Source organism: Polypterus senegalus, chromosome 14, assembly GCF_016835505.1.
Source record: "Polypterus senegalus isolate Bchr_013 chromosome 14, ASM1683550v1, whole genome shotgun sequence".
NCBI classification, from domain to species: domain Eukaryota; kingdom Metazoa; phylum Chordata; class Cladistia; order Polypteriformes; family Polypteridae; genus Polypterus; species Polypterus senegalus.
The window spans coordinates 89,936,061-89,952,059 of record NC_053167.1 but is presented as its reverse complement, the minus strand read 5'-3'; the positions used below and the strand labels follow the sequence as shown (position 1 = coordinate 89,952,059).

Below are 15,999 nucleotides of genomic sequence, written 5' to 3'. Positions count from 1 at the left end.
CGTCAAAACTGGGCCAAGAAATATCTGAAGACAGATTTTTTCAAAGGTTTTATGGACCGATGAGATGAGAGTGACTCTTGATGGACCAGATGGATGGACCTGTGGATCAGTAATGGGCACAGAGCTCCACTCCAACGTGGAGGTGGGGTACTGGTATGAGCTGGTATTTTTAAAGATGAGCTAGTTGGACCTTTTGCATTGAAGATGAACTCAAAATCAACTCCCAAACCTACTGCCAGTTTTTGAAGACACTTTCTTCAAACAGTGATACAGGAAAAGACCATGATTTTTATGCAGGCCAATGCTCCATCACTTGCATCGAAGTTCTCCACTGCGTGGCCAGCCAGTAAAGGCCTTAAAGATGAATGACATGGCCCCTTCCTCATCTGACCTAAACCCTATCGAGAACTTGTGGGCACTTCTTAAACGCTAGATTTACGGGGGAGAAAAACAATACACCTCTCTGAAGAGTGTCTGGGAGGCTGTAGTCACTGCTCCACAAAAAGCTGATCGTCAACAGATCAAGAAACTGACAGACTCCATGAATGGAAAGGCTTATGACTGTTATTGGAAAGAAGGGTGGCTATATTGGTCATTGATTGATTGATTGATTTTTTTGAAATGTCAGAGATGTTTATTTGTAAATTTTGAGGTGTTTGTTTATTATTCTCACTATAACAGATGCTGATTTTATCTATTGAATAAACCACATGATGACAGACTGTGGAGTTTCATTTCGAAATTCTACGCATGTAACGGTCATAACGGTCGACAACGTCCGCCATGTTGAACTTTCTTATTTATGGCCCCATCTTCACGAAATTTGGTAGGCGGCTTCCCTGCGCTAACCAAAACCGATGTACGTACTTATTTCGGTGGTATGACGCCATTGTCCGCCGCCATATTGAATTTTCCAACGTCACCAATTTTCAAACTTCCCGTGTAGGTAGAAGGCTGAAATTTGGCAGGCCCATTCCTTACAGCTTACTTACAAAAGTTAAGCAGGTTTCATTTCGAAATTCTACGCGTAACAGTCATAACGGTCAACAACGCCCGCCATATTGAACTTTATTATTCATGGCCCCATCTTCACGAAATTTGGTAGGCAGCTTACCTGCACTAACCAAAACCGATGTACATACTTATTTCGGTGGTATGACGCCATTGTCGGCCGCCATATTGAATTTTCCAAACGTCACTAATTCTCCAACTTCCCGTGTAGGTAGAAGGCTGAAATTTGGCAGGCTCATTCCTTACAGCTTACTTACAACAACTAAGCAGGTTACATTTCGAAATTTTCCGCATAACGGTCAACAACGTCCGCCATGTTGAACTTTCTTATTTACGCCCCATCTTCACGAAATTTGGTAGGTGGCTTCCCTTTGCTAACGAAACCAATGTACGTGCTTATTTCGGTGGTATGACGCCACTGTCAGCCGCCATATTGAATTTTCCAACATCACTAATTCTCCAACTTCCCGTATAGGTAGAAGGCTGAAATTTGCAAGGCTCATTCCTTACAGCTTACTTACAAAAGTTAAGCAGGTTTCATTTCGAAATTCTACGCGTAATGGTCATAACGGTCAACAACGTCCGCCATGTTGAACTTTCTTATTTATGGCCCCATCTTCTCGAAATTTGGTAGGCGGCTTCTCTCCACTAACTGAAACCAATGTACGTACTTATTTCGGTAGTATGATGCCACTGTCGGCCGCCATATTGAACTTTTCAACAGTCTTTGTTACTTATGGGCCCATCTTCAAGAAATTCTATCGATCAAAGAACTGTCACTTACAGTGGTTTCCATGCCGGAGATACCACCTACCTTTTCCATTCTCTTTGTTACATATTGCACGGCCATATCAGGCTCACTCTTGATATCCGGAGGAACATTCTGTCTTATGTATTGAATGACTGGGACAGGTTCAAGGTGTGGACTGATGACGGTACAGGAGATAATTATTCTACACAGGAGCACTAGAAGAGTGAAATGCTTAAGCCCTTCACCTATGGTTCTGCATGTGAGTTGATGGCTGCCGCTGAATTGTTCGGTTGTCGCTTTCAAGTGTACCGAAATGGCCAAATATTTTACACCTTTCGACAACCGCCAATGCCTCTTAAACATCTTAGATTCACAGGTGGCGATTTCAGTAGTGGACACTTTGATGTTTATGAATGTTTAAACTCTCAAAAGCTGGATGTGATTTTATCGATGAAACCAGTTGTGTGCTTACAACGCTTGACAGATGCCAAATGTCACTTCAACACAACAAATCCTGCAAATACTGTCGTAATTGAAACAAACCATGAAACTCAAACCGATTATGACAGCAGCAATCCAAGCTGTGAGATTTGAGACAAGATTACTGTTCACATGGCCAACTGTAAGTTACATGCTCAAGAGTAAGCTCAGTGCACAGCTTGGTCATGTTACAACCGGAGGGCTGAACTGACAACATGGTATACAAAGAGATCCTTAACAAATAATTATTGGCATATTGTCCCACAGTTTAAAAAGGTTTAATTTTTTTCTTAATAAAAATTTGAATGCAGTACTTCACCACTGCGAAGCGCGGGTATTTTGCTAGTATATATATAAAATGTAAAGTTGGTGGACTGACTCATCATTAAAAACACTATCTCCTATTTAATTCAAAAGGTGAAGTTTGGCACTATAAAGCTCAATTCTGGGTACCAGTTGCTGTGGCTGTGAGTTTAGGTGTTACTTCCCTAGAAATAAAAAGAGTATGAGAGGGAAGTAGAGCAGGAAGTGGTGTCTTTGGGTCCAAGACAAGCTGGGAGTGAATACAACCCTTGGTCAGTTCAAATCTAAGCACATCTCAGTTAAGGGGACTTTGCAGCCACAAAAGTGAGGGGTTAACACTGTTAACAATACATGCTATTTTATTTCTTTTCACCTTGTCTTTTCTTTACAATCCTTACTTCTGTCTTGATTTGAGCCTCACCCATTCATAAAAATGTTTTTCCTTGGTTGTCTACATTAGAGACTCGCATGTCTTTTTTCCTCTACCCACAAGGAGGTCATACAATTTGTTAAACAGGAGAAAACAGCCCCAAAATGAAAAATGTTCAATTAATTGCATGGGACGCATAAACGCGCAGACTGTAAACATCATTGTTGTTTGTAATAAGTTAAAGTAAAACACGATTCAGTGTTAGAACTTAATTTTCTAAGTATTAAAATCACAAAAACAAATGCTTGAGTGAATGATGTAAACATCTAATAATTATAATACTGTACTGTAGTACTGCTCTAAATAAACCCCATTAATATAGAACAGGTGATAAACATAAAAACAAATTATTCAGTGAACAAAATAAAAACCTACATCTGAAACTGTGTTCACTTGGCATCATCCTGCCTTTGTGTGATAGTTGGGCGTATTGCACATTACAAAATTAGATTTGCGGTTTGCTCTACGGTACTGTTTATTTGACTTTCCATCATTTTTGTTCTCAGTTTATTTCAGTTCTTATTGGTTGCAATGTTTAATTCCCCACTTTCTCTAGGGCAAACTGTTGTTTCCCGTACATTAAACCTGTTTCAATTTGTATGCATTGCTTTTGATCTAAACCCTCCAAAACAATATAATAGTTCAGGATTTCTGATCAAAGCATTACATTCAGATCTAATTGAATCTACCATTTTTACAGGTGAAAGTATATTTATACCCCAGATTCACATTATTAGCACCTTTAATTCAAAGCAATACAATTTCCTATAAAATTGTGATTTACAATGATTGTCAACAAAAGCCAAGGTCAGTCACTAGGAAAAGCAATCAATCTATGGCACAAATGTTTTACTCCTGGCCAATTGTATGTAGTCTATTCAAGAGTAAGGAGCTCCAGTGAACTAATAATATTAGCCCCTGGTGTATAAAAAAATATAAATTTTATATACAGAAAATTATAGTTATACAATACATTAGATTAACTGATGGCAGTAAAGCAGATTTCCCTGCAACGGGTAACACAGCAAGTACACTGTGTGCACAATTATTAGGCAAGTGAGTATTTTGACCATATCATCATTTTTAATGCGTATATTCCAACTCCAAGCTGTATTAACTTGAATGCTTATTGGATTTAAGCACGTCAGGTGATGTGTATTTGTGTAATGAGGGAGGGTGTGGCCTAAGGAGATCAACACCCTATATCAAGGTGTGCAGAATTATTAGGCAGCTAGTTTTCCTCAAGCAAAATGGGCCAAAAAAGAGATTTAACTGACTCTGAAAAGTAAAAAATTGTAAAAAGTCTTTCAGAGGGATGCAGCACTTTTGGAATTGCTAAGATATTGGTGTGTGATCACAGAACCATCAAACATTTTGTTGCAAATAGTCAACAGGGTCGCAAGAAACGTGTTGAGAACAAAAGACGCAAATTAGCTGCCAAAGATTTGAGAAGAATCAAACGTGAAGCTACCAGGAACCCATTATCCTCCAGTACTTTCATATTCCAGAGCTGCAACCTACCTGGAGTGCCCAGAAGTACAAGGTGTTCAGTGCTCAAAGACATGGCCAAGGTAAGGAGGGCTGAAACCCAACCACCACTGAACAAGAAACATAAGTTGAAACGTCAAAACTGGGCCAAGAAATATCTGAAGACAGATTTTTTCAAAGGTTTTATGGACCGATGAGATGAGAGTGACTCTTGATGGACCAGATGGATGGACCTGTGGATCAGTAATGGGCACAGAGCTCCACTCCAACGTGGAGGTGGGGTACTGGTATGAGCTGGTATTTTTAAAGATGAGCTAGTTGGACCTTTTGCATTGAAGATGAACTCAAAATCAACTCCCAAACCTACTGCCAGTTTTTGAAGACACTTTCTTCAAACAGTGATACAGGAAAAAGACCATGATTTTTATGCAGGCCAATGCTCCATCACTTGCATCGAAGTTCTCCACTGCGTGGCCAGCCAGTAAAGGCCTTAAAGATGAAGGAATAATGACATGGCCCCTTCCTCATCTGACCTAAACCCTATCGAGACCTTGTGGGCACTTCTTAAACGCTAGATTTACGGGGGAGAAAAACAATACACCTCTCTGAAGAGTGTCTGGGAGGCTGTAGTCACTGCTCCACAAAAAGCTGATCGTCAACAGATCAAGAAACTGACAGACTCCATGAATGGAAAGGCTTATGACTGTTATTGGAAAGAAGGGTGGCTATATTGGTCATTGATTGATTGATTGATTTTTTTTGAAATGTCAGAGATGTTTATTTGTAAATTTTGAGGTGTTTGTTTATTATTCTCACTATAACAGATGAAAATAAACAAGTGAGATGGGAAAATTTTCATTTTTCCTTTAGTTGCATAATAAATCTGCACACTAATAGTTGCCTAAAAATTGTGCGCACATATGTATTCCCCTGATGATGTTCACACTCACATTTCCGTTGTGAAACATTCAGGTTTCAGGTTTATTAACATTTTGGATTGACTGATAGCACTGTGTTTGCTCCATATTAAAATTAATCCTCAAAAATACAACTTGCCTAATAATTGTGCACACAGTGTAGAGTATAAATTTTAAATGGCCTTGGCCCTGCTTCCTCATCTTAAGTTATGCCTACCGTACACTACATTTTTGTCGGTTGAGGGAATCACTGCAGACAAAAGAAATGTTGGGACACTAGTCGGATTTTCCCATTTTAAATCCTTTTAACAGCATAAAACAAAACCAGGTGCTTGTCTCACAAAACAAAAAACTTTTTGGGAAATAACTTCATGTAGTCTTTTAGTGGCTGTAAGTCTCTTTGTGTCGAGGTTCCATCCTGTGGTGTGCTCAGTCCACAAGTAGATGCCGTCTTCCTGCGGCATCCTTGCTTTATAGTGGTGGGACTGGAAGGGGCAGGGCTAGTTTCCCTCACTGTGCATCTTCTCGGCACTGAAGGGAAGGGAAGACGATACAGTTAGCAACAGTGCCTCCTCACATCCTGGAGTTGTGTTACGTACCTCAGATGAGCCCAAAAGGTAATCCTCTGACATGCATGCTTGAGAACATCCAGGACTGAATGTTACAATTACAAAACCTCAGTCTATTAAATATCCATCCATCCATCCATTTCCTAACACGCTGAATCCAAACACAGGGACACGGGGGTCTGCTGGAGCCAATCCCAGCCAACACAGGGCACAAGGCAGGAACCAATCCTGGGCAGGGTGCCAACCCACCGCAGGACACACACAAACACACCCACATACCAAGCACACACTAGGGCCAATTCAGAATCGCCAATCCACCTAACCTGCATGTCTTTGGATTGTGGGAGGAAACCGGAGCGCCCGGAGGAAACCCATGCAGACACGGGGTGAACATGCAAACTCCACGCAGGGAGGACCCGAGTCTATTAAATATTCTAAAGATAAATAAAACAATAGAGGAACTTGGAGCTTTTAGCTATAAGGCACAGAAGCTGTAGAATGACTTGCCTGCTTGTGTAAGAAATACCCTGTCAATCCTGGTATTGAATTCCAGGCTGACGATTCACTAATTTAATCTGACCAACCCTGATTTGAGCTGCTGATCATATTGCAGCTCTAGTTGTTAGTCTTTTGCTCAAAAATAGAAGCTTTCCAATCATTAACTTAATCCTGATACTCTGTATCTTCAATTCATCATAACAACTATTCATGGTGGCTCTAAAATCGGTACTGACCCCTACTCTCTTTTCTGTTTCTTTTTCCGGTTTCTTTGTGGTGGTGGCCTGCGCCACCTCCACCTACTCAAAGCTTCATGATGCTCCAACAATGATGGACGGATTAAAAGGAAGAAGTCTACGTGACCATCATCATCATCAAGCCCTTCCGTGAGAACCCTAAATCCAAAGAGGACTGTTTCATTTATGTTAAGTAGAATGCCCAGAGGGGACTGGGCGGTCTCATGGTCTGGAATCCTACAGATTTTATTTTTCTCCAGCCGTCTGGAGTTTTTGTTTTTTCTGTCCCCCCTGGCCATTGAACCTTACTCTTATTCGATGTTAATGTTGATTTATTTTTTTATAATTATGTCTTTCATTTTTCTATTCTTTAATATGTAAAGCACTTTGAGCTACTGTTTGTATGAAAATGTGCTATATAAATAAATGTTGTTGTTGTTGTTGTGGACTTATACTGACCCCTTTCTCTGTATCTTACTATGACACCTATTGCCACTGCTATATTGCCAAGCTGCTACTCCTGACTGTGGAGAATGACACCAATGATATTAGGCTCCTTGGGTTTAAGAGTAAAAGGATTTAATCATCTTATTAGAGTGATGTAGGTCACCAGAGCTGTGACTTTGTCTGCTATAACCACAGAATAAAGAATTCTTCATGAATGCTGCTGAATGGACTTTTTGTCTCAATTATAATATTAATAGACGTATAGTGTCATGAATTGTTTATCTTAATCAAATTGAAAATTTTACTCTTTTACTGTGGGCAGCATGGTAGTGCTGATGCCTCAGAGTAAAGAGACCTGGATTCACATCCCTGGTCCTCCCAGCGTGGAGTTTGCATGTTATTCCCGTTGTCTCTGTGGGTTTCCTCCCACAATCCAAAGACATGCAGGTTGGGTGGACTCCCTACATTAAATTTGCCCTGGTGTGTGTTCACCCTGCCATGGACTGGCACCCTGTCCTGGGGATTGTTCCTGCCTTGTACCCTTATACTAGCTGAGGTAGGATCCAGCACGCCCAATGACCCTGTTCAGGAATAAGCGGGTTAGAAGATGACTGACTGCCTCTTTTACTGCATGTTCAACCTAACTTCTGTGTTCAGGTATGTAACTAATGTATGGTTTAATTATTTACAGAATGCCATTTCACTCTGAGCCAGTGTTCTGCCATTTTTTACTGCCTGATCACATTTTGCTGCCGTAGTTGTCAAAAGCAAGGAAAGCAACTTGTGGCAGATAGAGCTGACAGATCACCTTTCCATATCAGATTTTTCTGCCTTCGCAGACAGTAATAGAAAAACACACGGGGACAGAATAAAATATAGAAAAATAAGGATGTAATGGTTGGAAATGTATGTTTCATAATAATACTGGTAAAAACTAGGGAACCATGTAAACTATGATTTAAATATTTTTTTCTTTAAGTATGACAGCAGTAACATTAAATGTGTCAAATTTGCTAATCAGGGTTCAAGTCTAAAATAAGTTCAGTCTGCTTACTTACAAATGTGTACAAATACATGGAATTCAGTTATTTTTAACAACTGGTGTTAATATTGAAATATATAAAAATCAAGTAAGCTGTTATCTGCATGTCAGAAGAATTTATAAGAACTCAAGTGGTGCAAAGCCTGACTAGTCAGATTCAAACTAAAGTGAAATGAGAAACTATGCAGGACATCAAGAAACAAACTGGACACTGTACCTATAAAATGCATTAATCACATTACTAAATATTGTGCCAATTTTTTTATTAACTTGAGAAACAGAAGCTCTTGAAGAAAAGGAAATGCAAGTTAAAATGCTGCATTACTATTCTGCTAATGGACTTTTCTCTAATCACATATGTCTGCTACATATATTTTAAAACCTACAAGTGTACCAACAAGCATAATGGAGAAAACAGAAAATTTGAAAATCACATGTATAAAATTTTACAAATCCCACAGAAGAATGTGATAAATCTTCAATTCATCACATTCTTTTTTTACGGAAGGTACGTTAACATGCAATCCACAATTGGAAGCTCATTGGAATCGCATTAATGGAAAATACTGTAAAAATATATGAAAAAAAAAATTGCAGAAGTCACATATGGCATAGCAAGCAATGAATATTCAGTCATTGGAAGAAACAAACATATTAAATACCAATGAAGGGGAGGAAAGAATAAGAAAACAATAAACTTATCAAGTATATGAAAAAAGTAAAAATTCAGAATGTCTAAAATAAAATTTACAAGTAAATACACTGGATATGCTGAATAAATCCCTCAAATTACACTATTAGAAAATGCTGATGAAATCAGAAACTAAAGTAAAAGGTACAAACCTGATGTGCTTACGCTCTCTCTATCATTCAGACAGAAGACAGAAATGCACAAGTGTTTGATGGGTACCGAAATGTGACAGAATACCGGTCGTCTGTGAAGACCACTATACAAAAATGAAATGATTTAGAAAAAATCTCTCTGGGCCTTAAATGCAGGAATAGAACACACGGTCTTATTTTGAATAGTATCTTTTTTGGAGCGAAACCCTTTGAAATCAATTTTAAAGTAAAGAATGATTGCAAAACTGGCTGAGAGGTGTACAAAAAACATACACTTGCAGCTAAATTTATGTGAAGCAGTGAATTCTGAAAAAGTATTCAGATAAAAGTAAAGAGCCTACAAAAAACTTTCCTACTAATATAAGTCTGATGTTATATAGTATTGTATTGTATCTGCAACAAAACTTACCTTGCACACTTTTATATATTCATCTACTCGCTAAATCTACTTTTTCCAGTATTAGTGCTATGGGGCCATGGGAATCTGTCCAAACACTAAGTTAAGTTAAATAGGGAGCAAGGAAAAATTTTGACTTGAAATGACACAAATGAATAAATCCAGCTTGGACTCCTTGAGCTGTTGTACTTGGGTTGATTGACATTAGAGCTCAAATACTGTAATATCTCTAAAGGTAATGGAAAGCAAAGTCTGCTTTTATGTCCCTGTGTTGGCATATTGGGGCTGAATGATGGCAGACATTTACTAAAAAAATAAAATAAAATTTATATATGTGAATTATTTAAATTAAAACAACACAAATTCTTAATTTAATTTGAGGAAACTGGGACAAACTTACAGTAACTTCTTCAGCTTCATGCACCATCTTCACAGGGCTTCGAGGTGGCATTTTACGTATAAGGTGTTGAATTAAACGGATTAGCAGGTAGAGGCTATGTGTTTATTGTCCTCCACCAGGTTTATAAGATATGAATGAGATACTGTGAATTGTTGGGCTGAATGGCCTGTTCTCGTCTAGAGTGTTCTAATGTATGTAATGCGAGTAACATGAGTGGCCATATGAACCAAACAGAAATTGAACAGGTCTTTACAGGATTGGCCCAACATGTATGATCAATGATGGACCAGCTACCCATCAAAGTTTGGTTTCTACCTCTTCCCAAATCCATGTACCCTGACACGTATAGAGTATTTTCAAATACTGCTGGATGGATGTAAAACCCAAAACTTTGAATTTGATTATGTGTTTGTTTTTTTTTCTTTCCCACAGCCTTCGGAATGTGAGCAGTGCACATGCAACTCAGACGGCATTGCCCGCTGCTTAGTGGCTGACTGTGCTCCACCTCCCTGTGTTAACCCTGTCTATGAGAAAGGGAAATGCTGTCCAGAATGCAAAGAAGGTAAAACAAAATGTAGTTAAAATGTTTTGATGGATGTGAAAGTGTACAGGCAAAGTTTAAACCAAAAATAAATAATATTAGAATCAACTAAAACTGGAAATGCACTAACTGATAAAACACAGAGTGTGGCTTAATGACCAAGAAGATGTCTTTGAAGTCAGACTGTTGCAAAGTTCTCTTCCAATGATGAAACACTGCTTGCTCATAAGCATACTACAGTACTTAACCTGCCTGGACAAATTCAGACTGCAGATTGTTCAAAGAAAGCGTTCCAAGTTGGGAAGGTTCATAGACTAAAGCTGAAATGATTTACAAACCTTGTCATTTGCAATATATTATGCTACATCATCAGAAATAAGCCAAACTGAGACCACAAAAATACAAAACAGGGGAAATGTTGCTATGGGATTCCATGCTTGGAGTTCTAGAACCTGTGTCTAGTCCCCATCTTGGACACCCTGCTGACACTTTTGAAGGAAAGCTCCGTCATTATATGTGATATAGTTCCTTTCATTATTCATCTATTGTGAGGGCAATGTATATACAGTACTTACATTTACTTATGCTCAAGTAATTAAAGCCAAAGCTCAGATTTTTATTGTGAATTTTGTAAATATAAGTTAAATACCTGTTACAAGCTTATGAGGAAGCTTGCCCTATAATGGTGCCTGTTTCATGTCATGGGTTGGAATGATAAATCTGTTACCACCCATAAGGAGCCACATGGTCACTGAAAGCAGCAGACTGACTACAATTGAGTGCATATGATTGCCATGGACAGCAAAAATCACAAATAAGGAAGTCCTAAGTAGAATTAAAAGGAGTTCATCTGTTAAAGACAAGATAACCAGGGAGAGGCTGATATAATTTAGTCACTAGAACAGTCACTTATGCAGGGAATGGGCAGTTGGATGAGTGTGACGCTGATATGTGCATGAAACAACAGAAAGAAGTGATTAGGAACCAGAATGCGTGGAGATAACTCGCCCATGAAGTCTACGAGAGGAAGCTCTGACTGAAGCAATAATACTAATGATAATAATAATAAACACACCTGCATGGCATCAATAATAAAAATTCATTACTACATTTAGTTGATAGAGGGTCTATCCTGTGCGTAAGTGTATTTAAAAGTGCAGAACCACATTACAACTATTTACATGTTGTGGCCTGTAGTAGACGTCACCAAGCCCCAAAACCCCAGACACAAGTAGAACAATAAAGCCCCAGGTTCAGTCATGGTATTTTTATTAAATGGAGCACCTTGTCATAGGCACTTCTCACAATAGGCACAATAACAATTCCTATTCCTTGTATCGTCCTCCATTCTCCTCCAGGCAAGCCTTATCCTCTACCTCTCAACTCCAGTTCCTAGACTGAGGTGAGTTAACTTTTTTGTTTGACCTGGGAGTACTTCCGGTGCCACAGCATTACACAACAGAGGCACTTCCAGGTCAGGTGGAATCCCCAAAGCAGGGGCAGCCCTTCCCTGCAGCTCCCCCTGGAAGCACCTAATTATTTCAACAGGACCGCCCATCAGGACTACAGCTCTCAATATGCACTGTGGGCGTATAAATGGGAGTTCCACCAGAGAGATTCTACCACCTAATGTATAGGGGGAATACATGTCCTCGGGTAGTAGTCTCCCTCTGTCCTTCTGTTATTATGGATTCCCAACTGAGAAAGGTAATAATAATGATACATTTTATTTATATAGCGCCTTTCCCATGCTCAAGGCACTTACAGAATATAAGAAAGAATGGCAGGGTATACAGTATATAGCATTGTACAAACCAAATAAATAAATAAGATTAAGACAGTACCAATAACCAACCCAGCTGGGATGCTCATCCACCCACATCCTTCCATAAAGACTTCCCGGCCAGGTAAGAGACGATCCATTGCTTTTGGGATTCTGGTCCACCTGTGTCATCTATGACAATTGTGTAATTGTCCTTTTTGTAGCTGCTGCACAAGCAGACTATGCGGTCTAAGCAGGTGTGAACTGTTAGCCTTGTGGTTTAAAGTCCAGGTAAACAAAAGTGCATGTTGACTTGTTACCAGCTTCCCCACATTTCACTTCCAAATGGCATTTTTCCAAACTTTTTCATGCCCCAGACTTTGTGCCCTTGCTCCAAAACAATTTTTTTCTGTCTGGATGAGACCACTTGTATCCCTTTTTTGGGGTCTCTTCTAGGGTTAAAAGCCTCATCAAATCCTGAGTGGCCAAGTTATAGTAGAAATTATGTCACTGATTTCACAAAGTACTGGAAGTCATTCTGAGGTACCCAGCTCGGACAAGGATGCAGAATGGAGCTAAGACTGGGATTTTTATTCAGGTAGTTACTGGAGAAGACACTTCTCCAGCCTGAGACGTCTCAAAGTACTGGTGACAATCTTTCTGTCAGGCCACTTGCCTTTTTGTCAATGTAGAACTTGCTGCATAATCTGTAAAGTGCTTTGGGGAACATGGAATTGGTTAGCCCAGTGTAGGATGACTTTAAACTCTTGATATGTGTCCAGCAAAGTCATGGTGACAGTTTTTATAGCTACAGAGTTTTTCGTTTACTTGCAATCACAAGGTTCAAACACTTGACTGATCTCTGTGCAGCATGGATTAATGTTCAAGTGCCACAAAATTCGCATTTCTTTCTTTTGTTCGTTTTGTATTTCAGGTCCAAACTGTTATGCCGACTCATCCCAAACACAAGTGATCCCAGGAGGGGAACCCATGTGGATTGATTCGTGTACCAAATGCCAGTGCCATGATGGTCAGGATGTCGGCTACTGGGAAGGCAATCGTGTGGCCAAGTGTATGAAAATGCCAAACTGTGACCCAGAAGATGTGCACAGTCTACCTTAAGATGTTTTATATATTTTTACTTCCATTTCCCTTTTTGGAGTTATGACTATAGATTACAACAAACTGAAATGTCTCTGTTTTATCCTGGATCTAGAAGCTATTGTATTGGCGATTAATTCCTTATAAACACCACAGCAGTTCACCAGTACAAATGACAGTACTGTGGGCCTGTTTTGGGAAAAGGTGCCTTTCTCAGTGGGAAATGTCAGTTGATAATTTTGGAAAAATATGCCAGAAATAAATTGTCACTGAATACTCCGTTCGTATGTACATGTATAATTTCAACAGAGGCTCTGTCTATGAAGAGAGTGCAGGATTTAGACCTTTGAGATGACTTCCTTGGTGGCAGAAAGAATTGGTTTCGTTTAGAGTTAGTAGTGGTGGATGAGGGGAGGTGGATGGTTAGCAGAGTTGACTTGCAGGTCCACCTACTGAGTTTTGAATGCTGCACCTGGTCATTTCGTATATGACGTTTGCATGTTCTTTCCATGTCCTTGTGTGTTTCATCCTGAATACTCCAGTTTTCCTCCCACCATCTAAAGATGTGCAGTTATTTGACAAACCAAAATTGGCCCACATGAGTGAGTTAGCCTGGCAGTGGACTTGTGCTCAATGCTGACACCTCCTCCTTGTGACCCTGAACTTGATCAGAAAACCAATAGATAGAAGACTTCATAAATTGTTATCATGGGAAGTTTTCACATTTTATTGTTATGCAACATTGAATCTTGGCGGATTTAATTTGGCTTTCCGGTGTGGGGCTGAGGTGTCACCCACTTCACTCGGGTCCCAATCCAGGCGGTTCGCTGTGTGATAGGTGCGGCAACACACTATCAGTGCATACTCCCATCCCTTATTGACACCGATCAACAGAAAATGTGTCCTTAATGTCAAAGTGAAAACAGATCTGTGCTGACCTGTCTAAATTAATTATAAATATTAACCACTAAATAATTAATCATACATGTTTTTAACCCCTCCAGGTAAGTGTTAAGTATTGGCACCTCTGGCTCCATGACAGCCTTCTGTCTCTGTCGGCTTTGCACATCTGCACACTGCCATTTGTCCTCATTTTTCTTTTCAAAACTGCTTAAGCACTTTCAGGCCACATGGTGATCAGGAGTGAACAGCCTTTTTCAAGCCCAGGTAGAAATCTTCAATTAGATTGAGCTGTGGAGTCTGACTCGGCCACTCCAGGACATTCACATTGTTGTTTTTAAGCCATTTTGTGGCTTTGACTTTGGTGCTGAAAACATATCTTCTCCCAAAAGTCGACTGCATCAGCTTTTCTCCAGAACTTCTCTTTGTTTTACTGCATTCATTTTTCTATCACAAGCTTTCTAGGGCCTGCTGCAGAGTAGCATCCCCATACTCTGATCCTGCAACTGTGGGGATGGTCTGTTTTTTGTGCAGCGTTTGGCTTACACCAATCATGGTGTTTAATCTGATGGGTAAAAAGCTCACTTTTGGTCTCAAAATGTCAGCCCACTTGACAGTCTCTCATGTGTCTTCTAGCAAACTCTCTTCTTTAACAGTGGCTTTCTCTTTCCCACTCATTAGGCTACAACTGGTGAAGAACTTGGGCAAATGTTGTTGTCTGAACAGTCCCTCCAGTCTCAGCCATTTTGCTTGTAACTCCTTTAGAGTTCTCATAAGTCTGTTGGTGGCCTTTCTCACTAGTCGTCTTCTTGCCTGATCACTCAGTTTTTGAGGACAGACTGCTCTAGGCAGATTTACAGCTCTGCCATACTCTTTCAATTTCTTAATGTTTGATGTCACTGAGCTCCAAGGGGTATTCAGTGACTTTAATATTCTCTTGTCTCCATCTCCTGACTTGTGCTTTTCAATCACGTGTTCACAGAGTACCCTGGAGTACTCTTTTGTCTTTGTTGTGTAGATTAGGCCATCATACTGACTCACCAAAAGTTGGACTTTCCAGATAAGGTGCATTTAATCTGCAATTAATTAAAACACAGATGGGTGAATTAATTAATTATGTGATCCCTAAAATCAGTTGGCTGCATCAGGAGTGAATACTTATGTGATTCATTATTTGCATTTTGTATTTGTAATTATTTTTGACCACTTTGCAGAGATCTGTTTTCAATTTGACATTAATGAGTCTTTTCTGCTGATGAATATCAAAAAAGCCAAATTAAATCCACTGTGATTCAGCATTGTATAACAATAAAATCCAAGGGGTGAGTATTTCCTATAGGAACTATAACAATGACCCAGTTTGTATTCAATAAAATATAAACAACTACAGAAAAGAAAGCAAATAGAAAGTCTTCCCAAAATGCCTCAGCTATTCCTTTGTGGTAGCGTAAGTGTGGTGGATTCAGGAGGTCGCCTGTCGTATGAATGTGCAGAAGGCTATGCCGGCATGGGCTTCTGGGGAGAGAAGGTGCTACTTTTTTATTTTCTAATACATCTGTAATTTTAATATATGTTATGAATCACTTGTCACTGCTTTTTTTTTCTCCCTATAAACCACCTTTAAAATAAAGATCACTTTTAGCAACGTTTTGCCACATTATTGTGAATGCCTGATCTAATGTATTTCTATGAATAACACATTTCTTCATATATACAGTATCATGATCCATAGAGGGAATAAAACATTCATGTGCAGCAGTGGATCGGTGTTGTTCTATTAAATAAAGGAATACCTTTTTTCCTGACAATTTCAATATTTTCTTGGAGCCCAGGCTTTTTAAAGCACAGGCTTACACAGCTAGTTCATATATAATAGGACACAT

The 15,999-nt window shown here is 39.4% G+C and overlaps 1 protein-coding gene across 1 annotated transcript in view; it reads left to right on the top strand.

Annotated features, from left to right (window-relative positions):
- Nucleotides 1-15,771, top strand: part of zgc:113531 (uncharacterized protein LOC541359 homolog) — a 55,791-nt gene extending 40,020 nt beyond the window's left edge. The window contains exons 2-3 of the mRNA XM_039735618.1: nt 10,245-10,374; nt 13,050-15,771. Of these exons, the coding sequence (XP_039591552.1) occupies nt 10,245-10,374; nt 13,050-13,237 (318 nt within the window). The 3' untranslated portion in view covers nt 13,238-15,771. The remainder of the gene's footprint in view (nt 1-10,244; nt 10,375-13,049) is intronic.
- The last annotated feature ends 228 nt before the right edge of the window (nt 15,772-15,999 follow it).